General features: G+C 45.6%; 1 protein-coding gene across 1 annotated transcript; it reads right to left on the bottom strand.

The window, feature by feature from the left end:
• Positions 1-904: 904 nt before the first annotated feature.
• ATP5F1D (ATP synthase F1 subunit delta) lies at positions 905-25,722 on the bottom strand. The gene is made up of 5 exons (XM_075337886.1): positions 25,511-25,722; positions 24,353-24,506; positions 22,498-22,586; positions 1,752-1,880; positions 905-976 (listed from the first exon to the last, which is right to left on the bottom strand). The coding sequence occupies exons 1-4, from the start codon at positions 25,631-25,633 to the stop codon at positions 1,758-1,760; spliced, it is 489 nt and encodes a 162-aa protein (XP_075194001.1). The 5' UTR covers positions 25,634-25,722; the 3' UTR covers positions 905-976; positions 1,752-1,757.
• Positions 25,723-26,525: the final 803 nt, after the last annotated feature.

Here is a 26,525-nt window from a genome sequence, read left to right as displayed (position 1 = left end):
TGACCGAGCAGCATGTGTGGCAATGCTCTGCCGCGCGCGCGCACGCAATGCTCTGCCGCGCACGCAATGCTCTGCCGCGCACGCAATGCTCTGCCACGCACGCAATGCTCTGCCGCGCGCGCACGCACGCACGCAATGCTCTGCCGCGCGCGCACGCAATGCTCTGCCGCATACGCGAGCGCACCTGCGGGGTGGGAGGGGGGGTAGCGGGGCTAATTAGAGAAGGGGGAGGGGGTGTCATTGGAGACCGTAACAGCAGGGGGAGAGGCGGCATCTGGCACCCAGTACGCACACATCCCAGCGGTTGACAGGGGGAAAGTGGAGCAGAGAGCATATGCTATGAGCTCCACAATGTTGGCGCTGATCTCCACCCTCTGCTATGATACAGACTTCCCAGGGGACGCGTCAAGGTCACAGCAGACGCCTTCTCTATGTACAGTTATACAGTAATAGAGTCCCAGCCCGACCACGGTCTTCTATGCCCTGGGCACTGCCATAAAGGAGGTAACTGTCGTTACACTCAGCAAATCCAAGATGGCAGCACCTAGTGCTTCAGTAAAACGAAAATAAAATACAAAAATAAAAAGTGAGTTTTATTTTGTATTGAAAATACTTGATTTCTAAATCACTATTAATACAAAATAAAAAAACGCAACACCTTCCCTTTAAGATTACCTTAAAAGGTCTCCTGACTGATATACTATCATTTTCGATTATAAGTTAGGTGTAAGTTTCTGCATGACTACAGATTTTACGTCAGCTCACATAGCTACCAGTGATCTTTGAAGTTTGTTTTTTTTTTAATCTATTATGCAATAGTATTCTTCTGAGAATATCAGAAAGGTCAGGAAACATAAGATGGCACTAAAACCGTATGTCACGCAAAAGAAAGCAGCACACAAGATTGTTGGTTTTTGACATTTTTATTTTTTGGGGGTGCCAGCGGCCAGAAAGTGCTGTATAACAGACAAAACTCCTGTAAAAAGAAAAAAAAAATGGTATAAAAATAAGAGCAACCAATACACTTCCCCCTTCATTTCTATGTGGTGGAGCATGAGAAATATCACATTACCACCACCTTGTGGTAAGCTGATGCTCCGAGCAGACAGTCACTCATTACTAAATGAAAGGCAGCAGAATGCAGCAAAATGCCGACTAGCTGCAGTGGGATATAAAGGTTCGGCATAGATTATAAAGCACAGCAGATTTTTTTCCTATACAAACACTATAATGAAAGGAAATGAAAAGCCTAATCTCAGAAAATACAAAATCTCCCATGTTACAATGGACTTCATAAAGCCTAGTTGTTTGTCAGACATACTCTAGATTAATACAAAAAAAGATGAAGGCACATATGAATAAGATGGCAGGAGAAGGAATCTGCAAAACAATGGGTGGGATGAGGAGGATGTACAAGCACAGAAAGAGCATTTGTCCGCATGTGCATAGAGGAGATGTGAGAGCATGGCAATACCAGATGTAAGGTGGGTGAGGGATGTGTCAGAAATCTATGGGAGAGAGCAGGAGGGGAAAACAAAAAAAAACACAGGATAAAGCCATGCTGGAGATGGCAATGCATTCCAAGTATGAGGAAGCAGTCTGTACCTCATGCAGGCTGATCCAGCCACAGAGCACAAGGGACACAATGCAGAGCTGTGCAAGTACATAGGAGGAGCAGACTACAAGCATTGCCAAGTGCAATAAACACATGTGTATTTGAGAAAGTAAGAACATCATACAGGGATACCAACCTGCCCTTATTCCAGGGCCTTAACAATGGCTTCACAAGCCTCTAGGTTAACCTGTGCTTCTGCCTTTGCTACTTCATCTCCGGCACTCTGCAGCTCTGCCAGGGCCTTTTCAAGGTTGGACTTTGCACTCTAGAAAAAAAAGCAGACATAAGTAATTGTTACCACTTATTCATCATAGAGCTGGCCAAAGATAGGGCCAAGATGTGATGGTTTATCATAGTATACGGTGAGGAAAAAAAAAAAAAATAGTATTTAGTCCGCCACCAATTGTTCAAGTTCTCCCACCTGAAAAGATGAGAGGCCTGTAATTGACATCATAGGTGACCACAATTCTGAGAGACAAAATGAGAAAAATCCAGAAAAATCACTGCGTCTGATGTGGCAAGATTTTATTTGCAAATTATGGTGGAAAGAAGGGAATTTTGTTTACTTACCGTAAATTCCTTTTCTTCTAGCTCCAATTGGGAGACCCAGACAGTGGGTGTATAGCTACTGCCTCTGGAGGCCGCACAAAGAACTACACTCAAAAGTGTAAGGCCCCTCCCCTTCTGGCTATACACCCTCCCGTAGGAGTACGGATTCCTCAGTTTTAGTACCAAAGCAAGAAGGAGGAAAGCCAATAACAGTTTCAAAAACAAATTCAATCCGATAACTAGATCGGAGAACTTAAGAAACAACATGAACAACATGTGCACCCGAAAAAACGAAACCCTAAAAACAGATAGGGCGGGTGCTGGGTCTCCCAATTGGAGCTAGAAGAAAAGGAATTTACGGTAAGTAAACAAAATTCCCTTCTTCTTTTTCGCTCCTAATTGGGAGACCCAGACAGTGGGACGTCCAAAAGCAGTCCCTGGGTGGGTAAAAAGATACCACATGAACGGGCTGTCATACAGCCTCTTCCTACAGGTGGGCCACCGCCGCCTGAAGGACCCGTCTACCTAGGCTGGCGTCTGCCGAAGCGTAGGTATGCACTTGATAGTGTTTGGTAAACGTGTGCAGACTCGACCAGGTAGCCGCCTGGCACACTTGCTGAGCCGTAGCCTGATGCCTCAACGCCCAGGACGCACCAACGGCTCTGGTAGAATGGGCCTTCAGTCCAGATGGAATCTGAAGCCCAGCAGAACGGTATGTGTGAAGAATTGGTTCCTTGATCCACCGCGCCAGGGTGGATTTGGAAGCTTGCGATCCCTTATGCTGACCAGCGACTAGGACAAAGAGCGCATCCGAACGGCGTAGAGGCGCCGTGCGAGAAATGTAAATCCTGAGTGCTCTCACCAGGTCCAACAGATGTAAACCCTTTTCAAATTGGTGAACTGGATGCGGACACAAAGATGGCAAAGTGATATCCTGATTGAGATGAAAGGAAGAAACCACCTTGGGAGAAAACTCTGGAATTGGACGCAGTACTACCTTGTCTTGGTGAAACACCAGGAAGGGAGATTTGCAAGATAACGCCGCCAGCTCGGACACTCTTCGAAGAGACGTGACCGCTACAAGAAAAACTACCTTTTGTGAAAGCCGAGAAAGGGGAACCTCTTTCAAAGGCTCGAAAGGCGGCTTTTGAAGAGCAAGAAGAACCTTGTTCAGATCCCAGGGTTCCAATGGCCGTCTGTAAGGAGGAACGATATGACAAACTCCTTGGAGAAACGTGCGTACTTTAGAAAGCTGTGCCAAGCGCTTCTGAAAGAATACGGATAACGCGGAGACTTGACCCTTAAGCGAGCTAAGGGACAAACCTTTTTCCAACCCAGACTGCAGGAAGGAAAGAAAAATTGGCAATGCAAATGGCCAGGGAGAAAACCCTTGAGCCAAGCACCACGCTAAGAATATCTTCCACGTCCTGTGATAGATCTTAGCTGAGGATGGTTTTCTAGCCTGTCTCATTGTGGCAACAACTCCCTGAGATAAACCTGAGGCCGCTAGGATCCAGGACTCAATGGCCACACAGTCAGGTTCAGGGCCGCAGAATTCAGATGGAAAAACGGCCCTTGAGACAGAAGATCTGGACGGTCTGGTAGTGCCCACGGTTGGCCTACCGTGAGATGCCACAGATCCGGGTACCACGACCTTCTTGGCCAATTTGGAGCGACGAGTATGGCTCGCTGGCAGTCGGACTTGATTTTCCGGAGAACTCTGGGTAACAATGCTAGAGGTGGGAACACATAGGGGAGTCGGAATTGCGACCAATCCTGAACCAAGGCGTCTGCCGCCAGCGCTCGGTGATCGTGAGACCGTGCCATGAAAACTGGGACCTTGTTGTTGTGCCGTGACGCCATCAGATCGACGTCCGGCGACCCCCAGCGGCAACAGATCTGTTGAAACACGTCCGGGTGAAGGGACCATTCTCCTGCGTCCATGCCCTGGCGACTGAGAAAGTCTGCTTCCCAGTTTTCCACGCCTGGGATGTGAACTGCAGATATGGTGGACGCTCTGCTTTCCACCCACGTCAAAATCCGCTGGACTTCTTGAAAAGCTTGGCGACTGCGTGTTCCCCCTTGGTGGTTGATGTACGCCACCGCCGTGGAATTGTCCGACTGAATCCGAATCTGCTTGCCTTCCAGCCATTGTTGGAAGGCTCGCAGGGCAAGATAGATTGCTCTGATTTCCAGAACATTGATCTGCAATGTGGACTCTTCCTGAGTCCACGTCCCCTGAGCCCTGTGGTGGAGAAACACCGCTCCCCACCCTGATAGGCTCGCATCTGTCGTGACCACTGCCCAGGACGGGGGAAGGAACGACTTTCCCTGTGACAATGAGTTGGGGAGAAGCCACCAACGTAGAGAGTCCTTGGCAGTCTGAGAGAGGGAGACGGTCCTGTCGAGGGACGTCGATTTCCCATCCCACTGGCGCAGAATGTCCCATTGGAGAGGGCGCAGATGAAACTGCGCGAACGGGACTGCCTCCATTGCTGCTACCATCTTTCCTAGGAAATGCATGAGGCGCCTCAGTGAGTGCGACTGGCTCTGAAGGAGAGATTGCACTCCAGTCCGTAGCGAGCACTGCTTGTCCAGTGGAAGCCTCACTATCGCTGATAGAGTATGAAACTCCATGCCAAGATAAGTCAGAGATTGGGTCGGGGTTAGATGAGACTTTGGAAAGTTGATAATCCACCCGAAAGTCTGGAGAGTGTCTAGCGCCACCTTCAGACTGTGTTGGCATGCTTCTTGAGAGGATGCCTTTATAAGCAGGTCGTCTAGATACGGGATGACCGAGTGACCCTGCGAGTGCAGAACAGCTACTACTGCTGCCATGACTTTGGTGAAGACCCGGGGGGCTGTTGCCAGACCGAAGGGTAACGCTACGAACTGTAGGTGCTCGTCGTGTATGACGAAACGTAGGAAACGCTGATGCTCTGGTGCAATCGGCACGTGGAGATACGCATCTTTGATGTCTATTGATGCTAGAAAATCTCCCTGAGACATTGAGGCTATGACGGAGCGTAGGGATTCCATCCGGAACCTCCTGACTTTTACGTGTCTGTTGAGCAACTTCAGATCCAGGACGGGACGATACGATCCGTCCTTTTTTGGGACCACAAACAGATTGGAGTAAAAACCGTGACCCTGTTCCTGAAGAGGGACGGAGGTCACCACTCCTTCCGCCTTTAGAGCGGCCACCGCCTGCAACAGAGCATCGGCTCGGTCTGGTGGTGGAGAAGTTCGGAAGAAACGAGTTGGCGGACGAGAACTGAACTCTATCCTGTACCCGTGAGATAGAATGTCTCTCACCCAACGGTCCTTGACGCTTGCTAGCCAAATGTCGCCAAAGTGGGACAGCCTCCCACCGACCGCGGGTGTGGGCATCGGAGACCGCAAGTCAGGAGGACGTCGTTTTGGCAACGGTTCCTCCGGCTGGTCTTTTTGGGCGTGACTGAGACTTCCAAGAATTTGAACGTCTCTGGTCCTTTTGAGTCTTTTTTGACGAGGCAAATTGGGACCTGCCCTGTCCTCGAAAGGACCGATAACCAGACTGACCCCTCCTCTGTTGGGGCTTGTTTTGTCTGTGTTGCGGTAAGGAAGAGTCCTTACCCTTGGAGTGTTTGATGATTTCATCCAAACGCTCTCCAAACAATCGGTCACGAGAAAAAGGCAAATTGGTCAAGCACTTTTTGGAATGAGAATCTGCTTTCCAATGTCTCAACCACAGAGCCCTACGCAAAACAACTGAGTTGGCTGACGCCACTGCCGTGCGGCTTGTAGCGTCAAGAACAGCATTAATCGCGTACGACGCGAATGCCGCCATTTGCGAGGTCAATGGTGCTACCTGCGGGGCAAATGCACGTGTGACTGAGTCGACTCGCGCAAGCCCGGCCGTGATAGCTTGGAGTGCCCATACGGCCGCAAAAGAAGGCGCTAATGACGCTCCAATCGCTTCATAGATGGATTTCAGCCAGAGCTCCATCTGCCTGTCAGTGGCATCTTTAAGTGCCGCTCCATCTTCAACAGCAACCAAGGATCTAGCTGCAAGCCTGGAAATTGGAGGATCCACTTTTGGACACTGGGTCCAACCCTTGACCACTTCAGAGGGAAAAGGGTAGCGTGTATCTTTAAGTCGTTTAGGAAAACGCCTTTCAGGATAAGCGTGGGGTTTCTGGATTGCGTCTCTGAAGTCAGCGTGGTCCAGAAAAGTGCTTAATGTACGCTTAGGATATCTAAAATGGATTCTCTCGTGCTGCGAAGCTGACTCCTCTACAGGAGGAGCTGGTGGGGAAATATTCAACATCTTATTGATGTTAAATATAAGATCATTAACTATGGCGTCACCATCTGGTGTATCTAGATTGAGAGCGGTCCCAGGATCAGAATCCTGATCAGTTACGTCCGCCTCATCACCCATAGATTCATCCCGCTGGGATCCAGACCATTGAGATGAATGTGAAGGCCCGTCATAACGAGCCCGCTTAGGCTGCCCGGGGCCATCGTCCGAGTCAGAGTCTTCACCCTGAGGTGTAGATGCCCGTCCCGGAGCTAGGAGCTGAGGGGGACCAGGGGGCAATACATGCACAGTGTCCGTGGTCTGAAGTACAGGCCTAGCTCGCAATGTGTCAAGAATTTGTGACATAGTGAGAGACATTCTGTCAGCAAAAGCTGCAAACTCAGTTCCTGTCACCTGGACAGCATTCACAGGTGGTACACCCTGGGACACGTCCAGCAGAGGTCCCGACTGTGCAAGCGCCGCAGGGGCCGAGCACTGCACACAATGGGGGTCCGTGGAGCCTGCCGGTAGAAAAGTCCCACATGCGGTGCAGGAAGCATACAATGTCTGTGCCTTGGCACCCTTGCGTTTTACGGGCGACATGCTGCTGGCTCTCTGCATGTGAGAGAGTCTATAGCCAAAGGGCGACCAGCGCTATGTAATACCAAGTATTTGTAGCAACAAAATACTAAGAATACTACGAGCACAAGAGGGGGTGAGCCCTGAGGGCTGCTTACCGCCCGCTGAACAGCGGGTAAGAGGCTGCAGAATGCCTTGTCTGGGTCTCCCCGGCTCCCCTCTGCAGCTCAGCGTGTCAGCAAGAATGGCTGCCGGCGTCTGTGGAGAGGGGCGGTCCGTGGGAGTTCCCCAACAAAAGTGCGGGAACAGTGTCCCCTCTGTGCTGACTGTGAGGGCTGGAGTATGTAAAAACGACTCCAGCCCTCAGCGCTGTGCACTGGCCAGCGTCCCGCCCCCTCCTGATTGGCAGGTCTGGGGGCGGGAACGAACTAAAGCAGGCCGCAAAAGCCGGGGACTCGAGTTATCAGCGCGGCCGCCGTAAAAGCGCGGGCCGCGCTGAAGTCCCCGGCGCACTACAAGTGCCAGCCGCGCCGCTGTTCCAGCGGCCGGCGCGCCCGAGTCCTAGACGTGGGCAGCGTCCCGCCCCTCTCCTGACTGGCAGGTCTGGGGGCGGGAACGAACGGAAGCAGGCCGCAAAAGCCGGGGACTGTAGTTATCAGCGCGGCCGCCGTAAAAGCGCAGGCCGCGCTGAAGTCCCCGGCGCACTACAAGTGCCAGCCGTGCCGCAGTCCCAGCGGCCGGCGCGGCCGAGTCCCATAAGTGTGCCTGCTTCAGCTAAGCTGAATGAGGCTATGGCACAGGCGCCGCAGCGCTGATGTCCCCCGGCGCACTACAACACCCAGCATGCTGCGGTGTGAGCGCCAAATGCACGGGGACACAGAGTACCTTAAGGAAGCAGGGCCATGTCCCTGATGTACTCCGCTCCATCCAGCATCTTCTCCAGGGGCTGTAGATGGAGCACGGTCTCAGTGCCTGGAGACCGGTAAATCCCACTTCACCCAGAGCCCTGTAAAAGGGGATGGGGAAGGAATCAGCATGTGGGCTCCTGCCGCCGTACCCGCAATGGGTACCTCAACCTTACAAACACCTCCGACATAAGTGGGGTGAGAAGGGAGCATGCTGGGGACACTATATGTGTCCTCTTTTCTTCCATCCGACATAGTCAGCAGCTGCTGCTGACTAAAAACAATGGAGCTATGCGTGCGTGTCTGACCTCCTTGCGCACAAAGCTAAAACTGAGGAATCCGTACTCCTACGGGAGGGTGTATAGCCAGAAGGGGAGGGGCCTTACACTTTTGAGTGTAGTTCTTTGTGCGGCCTCCAGAGGCAGTAGCTATACACCCACTGTCTGGGTCTCCCAATTAGGAGCGAAAAAGAAATAAGTATTTGGTCAATAACAAAAGGGCATCTCAATATTTGGTTATATATCCTTTGTTGGCAACGACAGGTCAAACGTTTTCTTTAAGTCTTCACAAGGTTGGCACACACTGTTGGTGGTATGTTGGCCCATTCCTCCATGCAGATCTCCTTTAGAGCAGTGATGTTTCGGGCCTGTTGCTGGGCAACACGGAGAAACCGCACCAAAGCATGATGCCACCCCCATGCTTCACAGTAGGTATGGTGTTTTTTGGATGCAACTAAGCATTCTGTCTCCTCCAAACACGACGAGTTGCATTTCTACCAAACAGTTCTACTTTGGTTTCATCAGACCATATGACATTCCCCCAATACTCTTCTGGATAATCCAAATGCTCTCTAGCAAACTTCAAACGGGCCTGGACATGTACTGGTTTAAGCAGGGGAACACGTCTGGCACTGCAGGATCTGAGTCCCTGGCGGCGTAGTGGGTTACTGATGGTAGCCTTTGTTACGGTGGTCCCAGCTCTATGCAGGTCATTCACTAGGTCCCCCTGTGTGGTTCTGGGATTGTTGCTCACCGTTCTTGTGATCATTTTGACCCCACAGGGTCAGATCTTGCGTGGAGCCCCAGATCGAGAGAGATTATCTTGTGTGTTTTCCATTTTCTTATTATTCCTCCCACAGTTGATTTAATCACACTAAGCTACTTGACTATTGCAGATTCAGTCTTCCCAGCCTGGTGCAGGGCTACAATTTTGTTTTTGGTGTTCGACAGCTCCTTGGTCTTCACCATAGTGGAGTTTGGAGTGTGACTGTTTGAGGTTGTGGACAGGTGTCTTTTACTGATCACAAGTTCAAATAAGTGCCATTACTACAGGTAATGAGTGGAGGACAGAGGAGCCTCTTAATGAAGTTACAGGTCTGAGAGCCAGAAATCTTGCATGTTTTTAGATTACTAAATACTTATTTTCCACAATAATTTACAAAAAAAAAAATAATATCTTGCCAAATAAGACGCGGTGATTTTCGGGATTTGTTTTCTCATTTTGTCTCTCATAGTTGTGGTCTACCTATGAGGTCAATTACAGGCCTCATCTTTTTAAGTGGGAGAACTTGCACAATTGGTGGCTGACCAAGTACTATTTTTCCCCACTGTATAAAGATCACCACATTGCTTTAACGTTGCGTTGCTGAATCTGATGACATTTTTGACTAATTTTCTACTGTTCAATTTGGGACTTCTAATAATTCTGGTTTTATTGTTTGTTTTAATTTGCTTAGACAGGATTTCAAGTTTTAACTTTTTTTTTTTAATCAAAAAATAAGAAAATCAGCTCTGCTTACACTTGCTCATCCAACAATGCCTCTTCACTGTTGCCCCAACCTGTCGACAGAGCTGCAGAAATGCTGTCACAACTATAGCATGTCTTGTCTACCTTTACATGAGCACCAAGTCCAATGATTAGCAGCAGCTATACTGCAGTTATTATATCTCTGCTGCTGCCATGTTTTTTTTTATGAAGAAATACACTGCAGTTTTTTTTGTTGCCAAAGCCAGACGTACGATAGATTTAAAAGAAATGGTAAAGTTCTGGGTGTCACCAGGCCTGGAACCATACAAATTTATGAGTAGGAGAACCACTGAATAACTAGTGGATGAAGCTCCTTAAAGAGACCAAAGTGCAATCTAGGAAGTTGGTTAATAATATTTCTTGTTAGTCGTATGGATTATAGGTTAGATTGTAGTATTCAATTGGTAAGTACCAGTGTCACATGAGTAGAACGCTCGTAAGTATATACTGGAGACTCAGGAGGACCTAGTGGAAGGGTTTGTGTCCAGCGAGTCATATAGGATGTGCCTGCATTGATGATTTACGTGAAAAAAAAAAAAAAACGCGTTTACTAATCCCCCCCATGGGGCTAGAAGGATCAGCAGTCTGATCGTTCATTCATTTCTCCTGATTAGAGCAGCACAGCTCGAAATTGCAGAAATGCTGCATTCTTGTTGCAGCCGCTGCACTTTTGGCTGTAACAGGAACTATGTCATGATAGCGACCGGAGTCTTCACATGACCCGTCATTAGAATGGAAACTATCGGCTCCCTGTGATAGAGTCATGGGGCCTCTGATGGCGGCGGGGAAAGGCACGTTCCCTGCTGCAGCCATTTAAATTGCTCTGTCACATTTTGACAGCGCAATTTAAGGGATAAACAGGCGTCGGTGGATCGCGGATCCATCTGTGGCTGTGAGGCACACGTCTGCTGTTGAAATCAGCAGACATGTGCGGAGACCACTGCTGGCGCACCGCAGCAGCCAGCTGTGATCACCCCTTCGTGATTTAGGACGTACCGTTATGTTCTAGGCCGTGAAGGGGTTAAATCACGTTTGGTGTACTTACTGGGAGAGAGGGTTAGTTCTCGCTCACACTAGTGTATAATACGGGGGAGTACAACATCAGAATATCTCTCCAAGCACTCTGATCAGTGTTATTCAACAAGGCAGAGCAGATCTGCATTTTTGTTTTCTCTTGCCAATTCGTTTGGTAGCGTATATCGGATAAAAGTCTATGGGTGCGTATGAAACATCGGACTGCACCTTGATGTTATCCGATATACGCAGAGACAGACAATGGAGAAATTAAGTTCTTCTCACCTGTGATCCAATTTTCACAAACGAGAGATTCGGAGCAGAGTAGATGACACTTGGCTCACGCTCGCAGCAGAGTTTGAGCAGAGTGTCATTAACATCTCGCATCCAATGCTATATGCCAGTGTAATCCCGGCCTTAGAGAGAAAATTGTGGAGTAGGGGAGAGCTGGGACATTTATTGGCAGGTAGAATCCAAAACTAATTACAAACATCCTAAGGTCTTCTTCAGACATTTTTGATAGATACAATGGGTACGAAAAGAATTCAGACCCCTTTAAATTTTTCACTCTTTGTTTCATTGCAGCCATTTGGTAAATTCAAAAAAAAGTTCATTTTTTTTCTCATTAATGTACACTCTGCACCCCATCTTGTCAGGAATAAAAACAAATGTAGAAATGTTTGCAAATTTATTAAACAAGAAAAACTGAAATATCACATGGTCCTTTGCTCTGACACTCATATTTAAATCACATGCTTTCCATTTCCTTGTTATCCTCCTTGAGATGGTTCTAATCCTTCATTGGTGTCCAGCTGTGTTTAATTAAACTGATAGGATGTGATTTGGAAAGACACACACCTGTCTATATAAGACCTCACAGCTCACCGTGCATGTCAGACCAAATAAGAATCATGAGGTCAAAGGATTTGCCCAAGGAGCTCAGAGACAATTGTGGCAAGGCACAGATCTGGCCAAGATTACAAAAGAATTTCAACAGTACTCAAGGTTCCTAAGAGCACAGTGGCCTCCATAATCCTTAAATGGAAGAAGTTTGGGACTCTTCCTAGACCTGGCTGTCCAGCCAAACTGAGCAATCGAGGGAAAAGAGCCTTGGTGAGAGAGGTAAAGAAGAACCCCAAGATCACTGTGGCTGAACTCCAGAGATGCAGTAGGGAGATGGGAGAAAGTTGCCCTTCACCAATTGGGCCTTTATGGCAGAGTGGCCCGACAGAAGCCTCTCCTCAGTGCAAGACATATGAAAGCCCACATAGAGTTTGCAAAAACACACATAAAAGACTCCCAGACTATGAGAAATACGATTCTCTGGTCTGATGAGACTAAGAACTTTTTGGTTATAATTCTAAGCGGTATGTGTGGAGAAAGCCAGGCACTGCTCATCACCTGCCCAATACAATCCCAACAGTGAAACATGGTGGTGGCAGCATCATGCTATGGGGGTGTTCTTCAGCTGCAGGGACAAGACAACTGGTTGCAATTGAAGGAAAGATGAATGCGGCCCAGTACAGAGATATCCTGGAAGAAAACCTCTTCTAGAGTGCTCTGGACCTCTGACTTGTCCGAAGGTTCACCTTCCAACAAGACAATGACATTAAGCACACAGCTAAAATAACAAAGGAGTAGCTTCAGAACACTCTGAACATTCTTGACTGGCCCAGCCAGAGCCCTTACCCGAACCCAATTGAGCATCTCTGGAGAGACCTGAAAATGGCTGTCCACCAACGTTCACCAACATTCACCATCCAACCTGACTGAACTGGAGAGGATCTGCAAGGAAGAATGGCAGAGGATCCCCAAATCCAGATGTGAAAAACTTGTTGCATCATTCCCAAGAAGACTCATGGCTGTACTAGCTCAAAAGGGTGCTTCTTCTACTCAATACTGAGCAAAGGGTCTGAATACTTATGACCATGTGATATGTCAGTTTTTCTTGTTTAAAAAATTAGCAATATTTTCTACATTTCTGTTTTTTTCTGACAAGATGGGGTGCAGAGTACATTAATGAGAAAAAAAATAATAATTTTTGAATTTACCAAATGGCTGCAATGAAACAAAGCGTGGAAAAGTTAAAAGGGGTCTGAATACTTTCCGTACCCACTGTATGTTCAGTCAGTGTTTTTTTTTTTTAATAAAATATGTACTCCTAGTTATAGCGCTATTCATATCTCCAATTTTGATCAGTCACAGATCAAAATCACCCTTGCAAGTCAATGGACCTGATACATTATTCCTTCACCCCGATCCAGTTTTCCCCTTCATTACCAGGCCAATTTCTTAAATTCTGACCACTGTCACTTTACGAGGTTATAATTCTGGAACATTTCAACAGATCGCCGTGATTTTTAAGGCTGTTATTTCGTGACATATTGTATTTCATGGTAGGAGTACATTTAGGGCGATTTTTTTATTTATTTTTTTAAACAAAAAAAAAAAAATGGAAATTTGATGAAAATATCAATTTTTAAACTTTACATTTTTAATGCCTTTAAACTAGGGAGTTATGCCACACAATTATTATTAATAATGTTTCCCACATGTCTACTTTACATTAGCACAAAACTTTTTGTGAGGAAGTTAGAAGGGTTGAAAGTTTATCAGCAATTTTTTTTTCCAACAAAAATGTTACTTTAGCATTAAATTTAGCATTTAAACAAGGGTAACGAGAAAAGGCACCATACAATTTGTTGTGAAATTTCTCCCAACCACGCTGATAGCCCATATGTGGCGGAAAACCACTATTTGGGCGCACAGCAGGGCCTGTAAGGGAAGAAGCGCCACTTGAATTTTTTTTTTTAACGGAAAATTGTCCGGGAACATTAGCGGATACCATGTTACCTTTGGAGAGCCACTAAAGTGCCTAAAGAGTGGAACCCCCCCTACAAGTGACCCCATTTTGATAAATACCTTGGGTGGGGGGTACGTCTAATTATCTATATGTGTGGGGAGCACTTTGAACCCCCAGAATTTTATAACGTTGAGCTGTAAACATTAAAAAGTACATCTTTTCCCACAAAAAAAAAAAATTAAAAAAAAAAAATGTACTTTTACACCTATTTTTTTTTTTTAATTTTCACAAGGGAAACAGGAGAATGGACAACAAAATGTATTGTATAATTTATCCCACGTACACAGATACCCCATTTGTGGTGGAAAACTACTGTTTGGGTGCAGGGCTCGGAAGGGAAGCAGCATCATTTGACTTTTTGAATGTAAAGTTGGCTGGAATCATTACCGGACTCCATGTCGCGTTTGTAAAGCCACAATGTGTCTAAATAGTGGAAACCTCCCACAAGTGACCCATTTTGGAAGCTAGAACCCTCAAGGAACTTATCTAGATGTTTGGTGAGCACTGTGAACTCTCAGGCTATGTGCGCACGTGTGTTTGTAGCGCAGCGTAACTGCATGCGTCCTGCGTCCCCTGCACAATCTATAGAGATTGTGCAGGGGACGTGCGCACAAGGCATATTAGAACGCAGCGATTCGGCTGCTGCCCGAACTGCTGCGTTCTAAGAAGTGACATGTCACTTCTTCCGTGCGCTTTGCCGGCAGCCCCTGCTCTGTCTATGGCAGGAGCTGCAGGCAGAGCGCACGTTCTCGCCGGCACCATGCGCTTCAGAACGGAGCTTTTCAGCTGCGCTCTGAAGCGCACCTTTTAGGTGCCGTGCAGAGCGCACACGTGCGCACATAGCCTCAGGTGCAAATGTTGCTTCAACCCTTAAATCATTCATTTTCACAAGGGCAACAGGAGATCATGAACCATAAAATTTGTTGTGCAATTTCTCTTGAGTACGCCAATACCCCACACGTGGTCAAAACCTACTTTTGAGGCACAGTGAACAAGGGAAAGAGCGCCACATTGGAGTTAAGATTTAAAACAGTGGAGCTCCCCCACAAGTCCATTTTACAAACTGCACCCCCTCAATGAATTCATATGGAGCTGTAGTGAGCATATTGATACTACAGGTGTCACAAAATGTTATACTATTGGGCAGTGAACAAAAAATAATTACAATTTTAAAGCTAAAATGATGTTGTAGCCCCATATTTCTAATTTTATCAAAAGGAACAAGAAAAAAAAAAAAAAAAAAAAAAAAAAGGCCCCATAATGTCTTACACAATTTCTCCTGAATGTGGAAATAGCCCACATGAGACTGTTTGGCCAAGCAGCTGGGCTTGAGAGGAAAGGAGTGCCATTTATTTGATTTTTGCAGAGCTCCTAAGTGCCAGAACAGAAAAAATCTCCTGACCAAATTTTTGGAAATTACACCCCTCTGGGAATTCATCAATGGGTCTAGTGACTGTTTAGTCTCTGAAAAACACCCATGGTGTCAAGCAAAGTGAATGTTGCAAAATTAAAAATGCAAATAAGTCCCAGTACATTATAGTGCCCGTACATTGTGCCCAGCTCATGCTCCTGGAAACTTGCACCCCATAAATTAAGCAGGCTCTCCTCACTACAAGAATTTTGGAGAGCAGGTTTCGCTCTCTACCCATAGTGTTTTCTCAGAGCCCTTATGCTACCAGTAACAAGAAAGCCCCCTACATTTCCGTTAACAGATGACGAACCTTAGTGGGGACTTGTGTTTTTGTGGGTTGAGTTGAATGCCATTTGGTGGCAATTTCAGTAGAGAACATTTTGGATCAGTCCACATTTATCCTGTTCTCTATGCTGAGCACTTCCATCAGGCTTTTTATCTACAACTCTAAAATACATGGATTCATGTGAAACCCCCGATGGATCCTTTCACAATATTGAGGCAGCAGAGTTAATCTAAGTATATATATATAAAAAAAAAAAATCCAGCTCACCCTGCTTCACTCCATGGAACACCGGCGGAACACGGAAAAACACCCAGACCCGGGCGAGAACAAACGATGCAGAAACAAAGGCAGATCCAGTGCCTTAGCAGGGAGACTCCAGAAGTAAAACTCCAAACTTAAGTCCAATAAAAAAAATACAAAAAAGGATGACTGACTCAAGGACAGAAAAATTCCTACATGTTTCGACCAAATCATGACCTTCACTGGTCAAAACATGTAGGAATTTTCCTCCGTCCTTGGGGCACTCTTTTTCTCTGTCCCCCCACAAGGTGGTCTGTACCTTTGTATTTTTTTATTGGACTTAATAAAGTTTGGAGTTTTACTTCCTGAATCTCCCCTGCTAAGGCGCTGGATCTGCCTTTGTTTCAGCAGAGTTGATCTAGACTCAGTTTTTTCAAAAGATGAATAAAACTTTTGATGAACGCACTTTTGTGCACGCCTAAATAGTGTGAACCCACCTCCACACCATCGGCCAGAAGGGAGTTTAAAGTAACTCCCACTGCCTTATAGTGAATTTTCCATTGGGAATTTTGTCTGAATCACGTTTTTCAGAGATCTACACACAATCCCCGTTGTAAGTGCTCAGCGCAGAGAGCAGGACAAGTATGAGCCGCGCCGTACTGCGATCTTTGAGAGGCAGAGTGAATAAATCAACAGCAGTTGAAGAATTGGCTTTATTTTTTACAGCTTTATTCCTCAGATCAGTACGATTACAGGGATACCAGATTTATATATAGTTTTTTAGGGTTTGATTATCACACTATAAACGCTTCTTTACAAAATAAAGGTCACCGGATTTGGAAGGCCATAGATTACTACATTTTGTGCTGACAGTCATGAGAAGGCTTTTTTTTGTTTTTGTTTTTTTATTAGTACCATTTTGGGCCACACTATTTTTGGATCCCTTTCTATTCTGCTTTTTGTGAGGCAGAATCAAGAAGAAACAGCAATTCAGTATTTTTTATTTTTTAACGCCGTTCACAGTGTCGAAAAGTGATCAGACCACTTTATTCTTCAGGTCAGGGCGATTACAGCAATACCGTATTTAGTTTTTTTTTTTTTTTTTAAATATTTTGCAACTTTTACACTAAAAAAACCAAACTTTTTTAGTAGAAGAATAGGGTTTTTTTGCCTTGCTGTATTCTGAGAGCTATAGCTCTTACGTTTTCACTGATTGAGCTGTATGGCAGCTTTTTTGCAGGACAAGATTACATTTTCAGCGGTATTTTTATTTATGCATGACTGCGTTTTAGTCCACTTTTTTGTCAGCTGTATGATGAAAATATATAGTTTTTGCTAAGTTTTTTATTTCAGTTTTCACTGAAGGGGTTAACTAGTGTGACAGTTTTATAGATCAGGTTGTTATGGACACAGCAATACAAAAAATGTAGGTTTTATTTACATAAATAGAACTGTTGGAATAATTTTCTGTTCTTCATTTTTTTGCTTTTTTTTAAAAAAAGGTTTACATTTTTTTTTTATTTTTGACACTTCTTTACTTAGTCCCTAAATGAGATATTACCTTTCACTGTTCTGAGTGCAACTGCACTGTATTGCAATGATTGATCATTGCAGCACAGTGCAGCTGTCAGAGCTGCAGGCATGATCCCTGAGGCTTCCTGTAGTCTGGAGACCCAGAGATAGTCATGACTACCTCGAATCACCATGGCGATAATTGGGCCCTGACCATTATATCATGGGGGCACCAATCGGAGGTGAGGGAGCGTGATCCTCCCCCAAACTCCTTAGTGCCGTGATCGATATTGATTGTGGCATTTAGGGGGTTAAACAAACAGGGATGGTGTGAGGACTTTGACTAGGAAAGCAGAGTCCCCGGCGGCGATTGCGCCGGGTACAGCTCCTCTGCCCCTGTGATTGCCTGGATGCACCTATGTGTCCAAGGTCGGGAACCCACTTTTCAGCTAGGACATATAGGTATGTTCAAGGTCATGAAGGGGTTAAAGGGGTTGTCCAGCCTTGTGGTACAAATCTGTAGTCACTGAGATTTTCATACATGTAGTCAAATGGCAATTAGACATGCAAACTCTCGCTCAAGGCAAGTGAATTGACCGAAGCCAAATAGGTCTAATCAGAATGTGGCCGAAGAATGCACATCTCATACTTGTGGTCACATGACCGCCCATTCCTAGCACTGGAGAATCCTGACAGCGCAGACACTGTGTACTGTGAGGATTCACAAGTCTGCAGCGGTTCATGCTGGCTTGCATGAAAGTTGGAATCAGATGCTCCCGATCCATGAAAAGGTATATGCCTCGTCATTAATCAGGAGCGCTGGAGGAGTGGCGTATACACCTGTCTGCGCCTCGTCACAAATCCTACTCCAGTCCCTGCTGGAGTAACATTTCTTGCATAGCGAACAGCACTCAATATATTTGCCATACGGCAGGTCACCGCTTTATCCACTTGTCTGAGCTGCATGAAAATGGTGTAAAAATGCCAAAAAGTTACATAATGTTAGTGCAGCCTCCTGTTGCGCCCAGTTTATACGACTTTTCAAAGCCTTTTCTGCCAAACTACTGCTGCAAAAGCTTATCTGATTCACAAAACACACAGATGCTGTCCATTTTTGCAATGGGCAGGAAAATCTTTACAATTTTTTTTTCACGATATAAGACAATCAGTGACCAATCACGAATGGTAAAAAACACTGACCAAATTTGGATCCAAAACACTGATTTAAATTGGGCTGTCTTTTCAATTACAAGAAAAATCAGCGATCTCTGAATGAGACCTAAAAGGGTGTTTTACACGCAGCGACATCATAGCGATGTCGCTCATGAAAGCACCCGCCCCCGTCGTTTGTGCGTCACGGGCAAATCGCTGCCCGTGGCGCACAATATCGCTAGTACCCGTCACGCGTACTTCCCTTTCTAGCGACGTCGCTGTGGCCGGCAAACCGCCTCTTTTCTAAGGGGGCAGTTCGTGTGGCGTCACAGCGACGTCACTCGGCAGGCAGCCAATAGGAGCAGAGGGGCGGTGAGCAGCCGCATGAAAGACACGCCCACCTCGTTGCCGGAGGACGCAGGTACAGTGTTTGTCGTTCCTGGGGTGTCACACGCAGCAATGTGTGCTGCCTCAGTAACGACGAACAACCTGCATCCTGCACCACCAATGATATTTGGGAAATGGACGACGTGTCAACAATCAACGATTAGGTGAGTATTTTGCATCATTAGCGGTCGCTTGTATCACACGCAACAACGTCGCTAACGAGGCCAGATATGCGTCACAAATTCAGTGACCCCAACGACATCTCGTTAGCGATGTCGTTGCGTTTAACGGGGCCTTTAGACTGATTGGTAGAAGTATAATCTCTGAAGCCGGGATACATATTCCTGGCTACTGAGAAGTGTGCGTGACTGGAAGTGCGAGCAACTTCCGATCATGGACAGTGAGCGTATTTGAAGCCAGGACACTTACACCCGGCGTCAAAGAAGCTCAGTGCTAATGGCTCTGTATCGTGTTGCCATGACGCTTGGGCATTGTAAAAGCATGTTATCACACCCATAGGGGAGTGGTAACATGCTAAGTCGGCAACTAGTCAGGGAACTAACATGCCTGCAACTAGTCACTGCCATAATTAGCATAACATAAACAATCTTTAGAAATACTTTTTCTAAAGATCTGTTTATGGAAGATAGTAAATGCTGGGACAAATAGGGAGGGATTCTAGATATGCACCCAGAAGTGCGAGTGGTTCTGGGTACACTCGGAACTTAACAGGTTCCATTATAGCGCATACTAAATGTATGTGCGCTGACCTAAAACTGCAATTGATCCCAGAATGAAGCTTTGTAAAACATTCAAGTACTGACTGTGGTTCAGGTGCTGCATTCATGTACCAATTGTGTTTCTGATCATGTAGCAATTTCTAACATGCTTCATATTAAAACCGGAGAATTTTGTTGCATTTCTGTTGCAAAAACTAAGCGCAAGTTTGGGTGTGTTCACAGATTTTTTTTTTTGGAGCATATGCTCTTCAATTCTCTCTCAAATACTCTACACTTGGTTCTGATGATGTATTAACCTCTTTACGACAGCCTTACGAATTAAAATGGAGGCAAGAAAGGGTACTTATTCTGATCCGCCGGTTGAAATCTGCGACAAAAAACTAATAAAATAAAATAAGTGTATAGTTCCACCCAGCGTCGGAAAATCCCCAGGGTTTCAGCTAACAGGGGTAGCCAAGACACTGGAAATCACGATTCAGGCTGTTTTTTTTTCTGTCCCCAATCACGGTTATACACTGAATAACAGTGATAACTTTACATTAAATAGCAGCGCTGGTAAAAAAGGATTCATCTCCCACCTGGCATAATCAAACAAATCAGATGGGAGATAAATCTCCTCCCCTGGTCCCCTGATGTGGTCAAAGTGCTCCCTGAACTCCAACCCCCTACAGATCTAAAATGGCGGCCGCATGAGTGGTGCGCCCGCCGCATTCATCTTCCTCCTCTGATTTCTGTTGCATCTGACATGACAGAAGAGTCCCCCCGGTCCAGCCAGGTCACCCAGTCACCCCCTGGTACCTCCTGCAGTGTCAATCCCCCGCGATCCCTACTTTTGAAAAGATGTTGGCCGCATGCGCAGAGAGCAGCACTCAGCTGGCTTCCTGCGTGCAGCGATACTGAGGTTATTGCAGTTCACACTGCCGTGGTGTGGACCTGGGGCGTGTGGCTACAGTATTTTCAGGTCACTGCACCCCACTTCCAGAAAATGGGGTTCCTTGAGTGCTCCCCCCATATTTTGGCAGGTCCAGAAGAGTCATGGGACCTCCAAAATGGATTACGGTGGACCGGATTTTTCTTTTTTTTTTGTTTTCAAAAATTGGTGAAAGAGGGAATATGTTAGGGAGTATTTTTCAAATAAATTTTAATTTGTGTTTAGTTTTTTTTTTTTTTTTTTTTTTTTAATTACTGACAGTCAGTGATGTTGGGGATTTATTCAAAATTGAAGGCATACTGAACCAGCATGCCTACCACAGCATCTTGCAGCGGCATGCTATTCCATCCAGTTTGCATTTAGTTGGACCATCATTTATTTTTCAACAGGACAATGACCCCAAACACACTTCCAGGCTGTGTAAGGGCTATTTGACTAAGAAGGAGAGTGATGGGGTGCTACGCCAGATGACCTGGCCTCCACAGTCACCAGACCTGAACCCAATCGAGATGGTTTGGGGTGAACTGGACTGCAGACTGAAGGCAAAAGGGCCAACAAGTGCTAAGTATCTCTGGGAACTCCTTCAAGACTGTTGGAAGACCATTCCAGGTGACTACCTCTTGAAGCTCATCAAGAGAATGCCAAGAGTGTGCAAAGCAGTAATCAAAGCAAAAGGTGGCTACTTTGAAGAACCTAGAATATAAGACATATTTTCAGTTGTTTCATACTTTTTTGTTAAGTATTCCATTCCACATATGTTAATTCATCGCTTTGATGCCTTCAATGTGAATCTACAATTTTCAGAGTCATAAAAATAAAGAAAACTCTATGAATGAAGTGTGTCTAAACTTTTGATCTGTACTGTATTTAAAAAAACAAAACAAAAAAAAAAACAAACAAACACAGCGTGAGGTGACCTCCGCTTTGGATTACCAAACAAGATGAAGTTGCCAGCTGCGATCTGCAGCCGTCAGCTCAACCCTCGTTGGTTATCAAAAATGGAGGGGGGGGCTCCAGGTCATTTTTTTTTTAATTATTTGTTGGTTTTTTTGCTAAATACTCGGCTACACAAAATATTTTAGCCAAATTTGTGTTCTTAAAATTCAAATATTGCTGCTTCTGTTCCAAGCCCTTTAATTTGTCCAAACAGAGGTTTCTGACCGCATAGGGGGCATCAGCGCTCAGAGGACACCGGGGAACAAATTTTGGGGTCCATATTGTTGTGTAATTTCTTCTAAAAGTAAATAAAAAGGGCTACAGCAACATTTTTTAGGTAAAATGATATTTTTTTGTTTTTTTTTCATTCCACATTGCTTTAGTTCCTGTGAAGCACATGAAGGGTTAATAAACTTCTTGGATGTGGTTTTGAGCAGCGAGGGGTGCAGTTTTTAGAATGGGGTCACTTTTGGATATTTTCTGTCAACTAGGCCTCTCAAATGGGAAATGGCTGATTAACTTTGAGCCCTTTTAATTTCCTAACCCCCCAAAAAAATGTGGTTTCAAAAATTACGCTGATGTAAAGTAGACAAGTGGAAGATTTAATTTAATGCCCATAAACCAGAGCGTTATGTCACATAAAATAGTTAATAAATTATAAGTTTGAAAACTGTGAAATTTTCTAAATGTCACATTTCTGATTTTTTTTCACAAATAAAAGCAAAAAAATATCGTCCTACATTTATAACCATCCTGAACTGCAATAGGTCACAAAAACAATGTCAAAATCATTGGGATCCGCTGAAGCGTTCCGAGTTATAACCTATGGCACGGGTCAGAATTGCAAAAAAAATGGCCTGGACATTTGGGACAAAATTGGCTTCATCCTTAAAGGGTTAATACACTGCCTGTGGTTCTGCAGATGTATTTATTCAAGTACCCCTTTCAATTTCTTTTTTAGGCCCTTTGGATTAGTTCAGTATGACTGTGTCCCTTGGACCAAAAGATGTTGTGCACCCCTGTATAAGGGATTAATATGGGCAATTAGCAGCTGTCATGGGGTTTTTGCCTCTCTCTGGATCAATGTTAGGTTATAAGTTGAACTTTTTGGACTTGTGTCTTCTTTCAACTTTAAAAAATGATGAACCTATATGCACAGATGTTAAAGGCAGAATATAACATACAGCATTACCCTTTTCATTCCACTATGTACAAAACAATATAGAAGCAAATAGTGACCTCATATGCAAAGAGGGGGAAATGGAACTAGTGACTTGTATTATTCTTACACTGGGATCCAGCATGTCCAAAGTCACCGCTTCCTCAGCCAACAGCTGCACAGAGGAATCTGCATTCACAGTCACCGAACCGCTGCTCACTACAGAAAGGACAGCAGAGCAAAGCAATTTGTCATTACACGAATACACGTTCAGCGCACAAGAGATCAGAAGCGTTTAAGAAAAATTATTATACAACATATCCAGGCTAAAAGCTCCAGTCATCGATTAATCCTCTCCTCTCCTCCTTATTAAGAATTATTAAAAGGGTGCCAGTCACCCCCAAAATGCCTTTGAAAACTAACTATGCCGTGCAATAGGGGACTTAGACCCTATAGAAATCATATTAGCTCTGTATCCGTTACTGGTATAGTGCTTGAGAAAATAAGTCATTTTATAGTATTACCGTATTAAGTCCCCATTCTTAGTCATAGGGTTATCTTATTATTTACCTGATTGTTACTGGACACATTGGGGGTAAATTAATATGCATAACTAGCTTTAAAAGGGGGGCCAGATTTAGAAATAAGATAAGGCATGGATTTTTACCATTTTTGTAGAATTAAAAATGTTTATTGTAAGTACTGGTCTTCAATATTGGTGGCGGTCCAATAACCAGCACCCCCACAGATTAGCTTGCATCTCCCATTATGGCTCTGTACACTTTGTAGTGCCTGTTCTCTGATTCTGCAGCACGTCTCCCATTTATCTCAGTAATAACTGGGCTGCCGTACCAAGAACAGCCAACATACCATACACAATATATCGAATAGACCTGGCTCACTGAATATAATAGGGTGCTCTGGAGAAAATAATCAGCTGAAATCCAAAACGAATCTCCGGCACTCCAATGGAAGAATAAGAACAAAGTCTGGGTTTCTTTGGTGTTTTTTATTGTGAAAAATAAAAGAAGTCTGTCTCTGTCTCAATGTTTCGGTCACAATGGGACCTTTATCGAGAGTATTATCAGACTATGAGATAAAGGAATCGATGTATGAAAAGCACCAAAAAAGAGCGATGTGGGTCATCACTTAAAATGGGGAGAGAAGGATTGGTACGTGTGAGCACTGTGACCATATAGCGAGATATCAAAGTCAGCCGGTCAGTGTTGCCAAAGGGATCATATAGTGGTATTCTGCAAGGGTAGGGGGCCGCAAATCAAGTCTGCCGGATAGGGGTGAAGGACTCAGTGACTACTGCACAGATAGAGCACCTATCTCCTCCAAGAGGGGACAGCCTGTCTAAAGTAGTGAAGAGGTGTACAGATGGTATTTGTATCAAGATACTAGATAGGATCAGTCTGGGGTTGACAGGAATTACCCTGGTTGGTAATGACGGTCTCCTGTACTTGCTGTGGACTTATAACGCCAGGAAGCGAAGGTTTATATTTATCTGTCAAAAGTAGTGGAGAGGACAACAGATGGTATTGAGGTCCTATTATTACTATAGGACCTCAATACCATCTGTTGTCCTCTCCACTACTTTTGACAGATAAATATAAACCTTCGCTTCCTGGCGTTATAAGTCCACAGCAAGTACAGGAGACTTCTTTTATTTTTCACAATAAAAAACACCAAAGAAACCCAGACTTTGTTCTTATTCTTCCATTGGAGTGCCGGAGATTCGTTTTGGATTTCAACATACCATACACAGTCTAAAAGTGGTCAAAGCAAGAGTTGCAAATAGCCGATTGGTGGGGGTGCAAGGCTCGGATATTGGTTACCTATACTACGGCTAGGTCAACAACACTCAAGGTGACTGGATAACCCCTTGAAGCAGACTTTTCTTATAAATTTACAGTGAAGTATTTCTCAGACACAAAGATCCTACTTTATTGTATACATTTGAGCAGATATAGTATACGAACCAAAGTATTTGGTAGTGGTCCCATCTTCACTTAACACTGTGACGAGGCCGGGTCTGAGAACCTGTAGCGTGGGGACGTGATTTGCCAGGATGCCAAACATTCCTGTTGTTGTAGGAACGTCTACTTGCTTCACATTAGCATCATTGTAAAAGACCTGCATGAAAGACACTGGTCACAATGACAGCCACAGAACTGACACCAATACAGGAAACGAGACTCCAACATGGAGGATCAGAACACATTGTGGAAGGTTACAAGTCATGCACATATGTGGCCTGTACATGTAGGCCAGGCAGTCTTTTCTAACTTCTCACCACCTATTGTAGATGTATTCACAGTAAATCTCTTAACTTAGATACTAAAGTCTAAAATGTGCCTCAAGTAGCGGACAGCAGGTTTTTTAGTGTAGCCATCTGAGCCAAGATGTGGACACATTCAGCTAACTAAGCCTCTCCGATGGGCAATGAAAAGGTCCTAGTTTTAATGACTTCTATCAACCATTTATGATAACTGACAAACACCACTGATACAGAAAGCCTTCAGTATGAAACGTGAGCCTTGTAGGGCTAGAGAAGAGTCCACCTCGTGTGTATGAGCCTGAATGATGGTGCCACAGACATCAGATGAAAGTCGGCTGAAATGGGCGATTTCAGCCATAATGAAAGCGCACTGGCTGCCTCTATGAAACGTCCAATCGTTGTCTCTCCAGGCTGTTGGGTGTAGGGTCTGCTGAGGAGAAGCCAGGCTGGATAAATGGCCTTAGTCCAATGCGTATGGGGCGGGCTTGATACTGTCAGATTGCCTAACAGGAATACAGGCATACAATACTTTGCTATCTCAGTCTGCATAGCTCCTACAAGAGGCAGTGTGTGGCATGGAGGAGTGACCCGGCTTGGGATTTCAGTACAACCCCTAGACATAACATGGAGAAAGTGACGAAGCGCAGATTTCCATTAGCCACTTTCCTGCTAGGATGAAGGCACTGTGACCAAGAAGCCCTCTCCTACAGGACACTGCTTCCTCCGGGGCCGCCCCTGTGTGCATACAGCCATGGAGGCAGCCCACTACACCCACTGCCCTGTATGTGGGGACTACACGGAGCAGTGCCCTCTCATACAATGACATGACCAGCATTCCATACATCAAACAGCATACAACCTGGCTGGGGGAGGCGAACGTGAAGCTCATAGCTGGGGAGCCAGCCGGTGCCGCCTCGGCATAGCACCTCACGTGCCCCAGTACCACCCGGCGAAGAGCCAATAAACCGCGGGCAGACAGCATGGTGAAGCCGGGAACCTGTGACCGAGGGCAAGGACACCGGATAACAAGCTAGGCCGTCGCGCAAGGACTGACGGGACTTGTAGTATGACCCTGACAGGACGCACCGCCTACAACCTCACAGTCACTACATGTTCCGGCGTGTGACGAGCCTTACGTAAATAACGCGCCTTACGTGAGTGACGCAGAGGGCTGTTGCTGATCATTGTAGCAGAATCAATGCCACTGCTGGGAGAACCGCACAGCGTAGCTTTCCTACCGGAGGGCTAGAGCCGTGTGAGCCCCTAGGCCAGATATCTGCCCCTCAGAGTAAATGGAGCTCTTATGTGGCATTTGGAGCAACTCTGCTGTAGAATCCATGTACGAAGCTGTACGTGAATACACCTGACACATGATATGTGCTGGATTTTACCTCATGCCTTTTATGTGTTGTTCACTGCTCAGGCACCTGAAATTCTGTAGTCCCAGCATAAAGTGAAACATGGTATATTCGCCTGTTCCATGGGCAGAGTGCCATTGACTACTGCACTCATGTAGGGTGGAAGCAGCTGCTAATGGCTCACGCTTCTGTCTGACCAAACTGCACGAAGTGAGCGCTGCAGTCCATCAGTGGCCACTGACTGACTGCAGCGCTCATGTGACATAATGCCATGCTGGTATCCTTGGAACAACAGCTTGGCGGGAGGGGAGTATAAGGATTATTCTTATTTTACTCCAGGGACAACTAAAGTGTGACTGATCCATTCACGGGACTCCGTTCCATGGTCCGCGCTCCACGAATCCTTTACCTTCCATGGAGCGGCTATAGCTTATCCTGTGGACAGTAAAGATTTGCAGAACACTGACCTGGCCCATGGAGTCCCAACTAGAGTTGAACGAAGTTCGAGGTTCACCA

This window comes from Anomaloglossus baeobatrachus, chromosome 1 (genome assembly GCF_048569485.1).
Source record: "Anomaloglossus baeobatrachus isolate aAnoBae1 chromosome 1, aAnoBae1.hap1, whole genome shotgun sequence".
Lineage (NCBI taxonomy): Eukaryota > Metazoa > Chordata > Amphibia > Anura > Aromobatidae > Anomaloglossus > Anomaloglossus baeobatrachus.
Note: the sequence above shows the minus strand (reverse complement) of the source record. Positions and strands in the feature narration are given on the sequence as shown.

Excerpts from the sequence above, each read along its gene's own strand:
- ATP5F1D (XM_075337886.1), bottom strand. The coding sequence starts at position 25,633 with ATGCTGTCTGCCCGCGGTTTATTGGCTCTTCGCCGGGTGGTACTGGGG. Across the intron at positions 22,587-24,352 it reads GACCACTACCAAATACTTTG|TGAGCAGCGGTTCGGTGACT; the intron begins GTTCGTATACTA and ends TCCTTTCTGTAG. Across the intron at positions 1,881-22,497 it reads TGGACATGCTGGATCCCAGT|AGTGCAAAGTCCAACCTTGA; the intron begins GTAAGAATAATA and ends TTTTTTTTCTAG.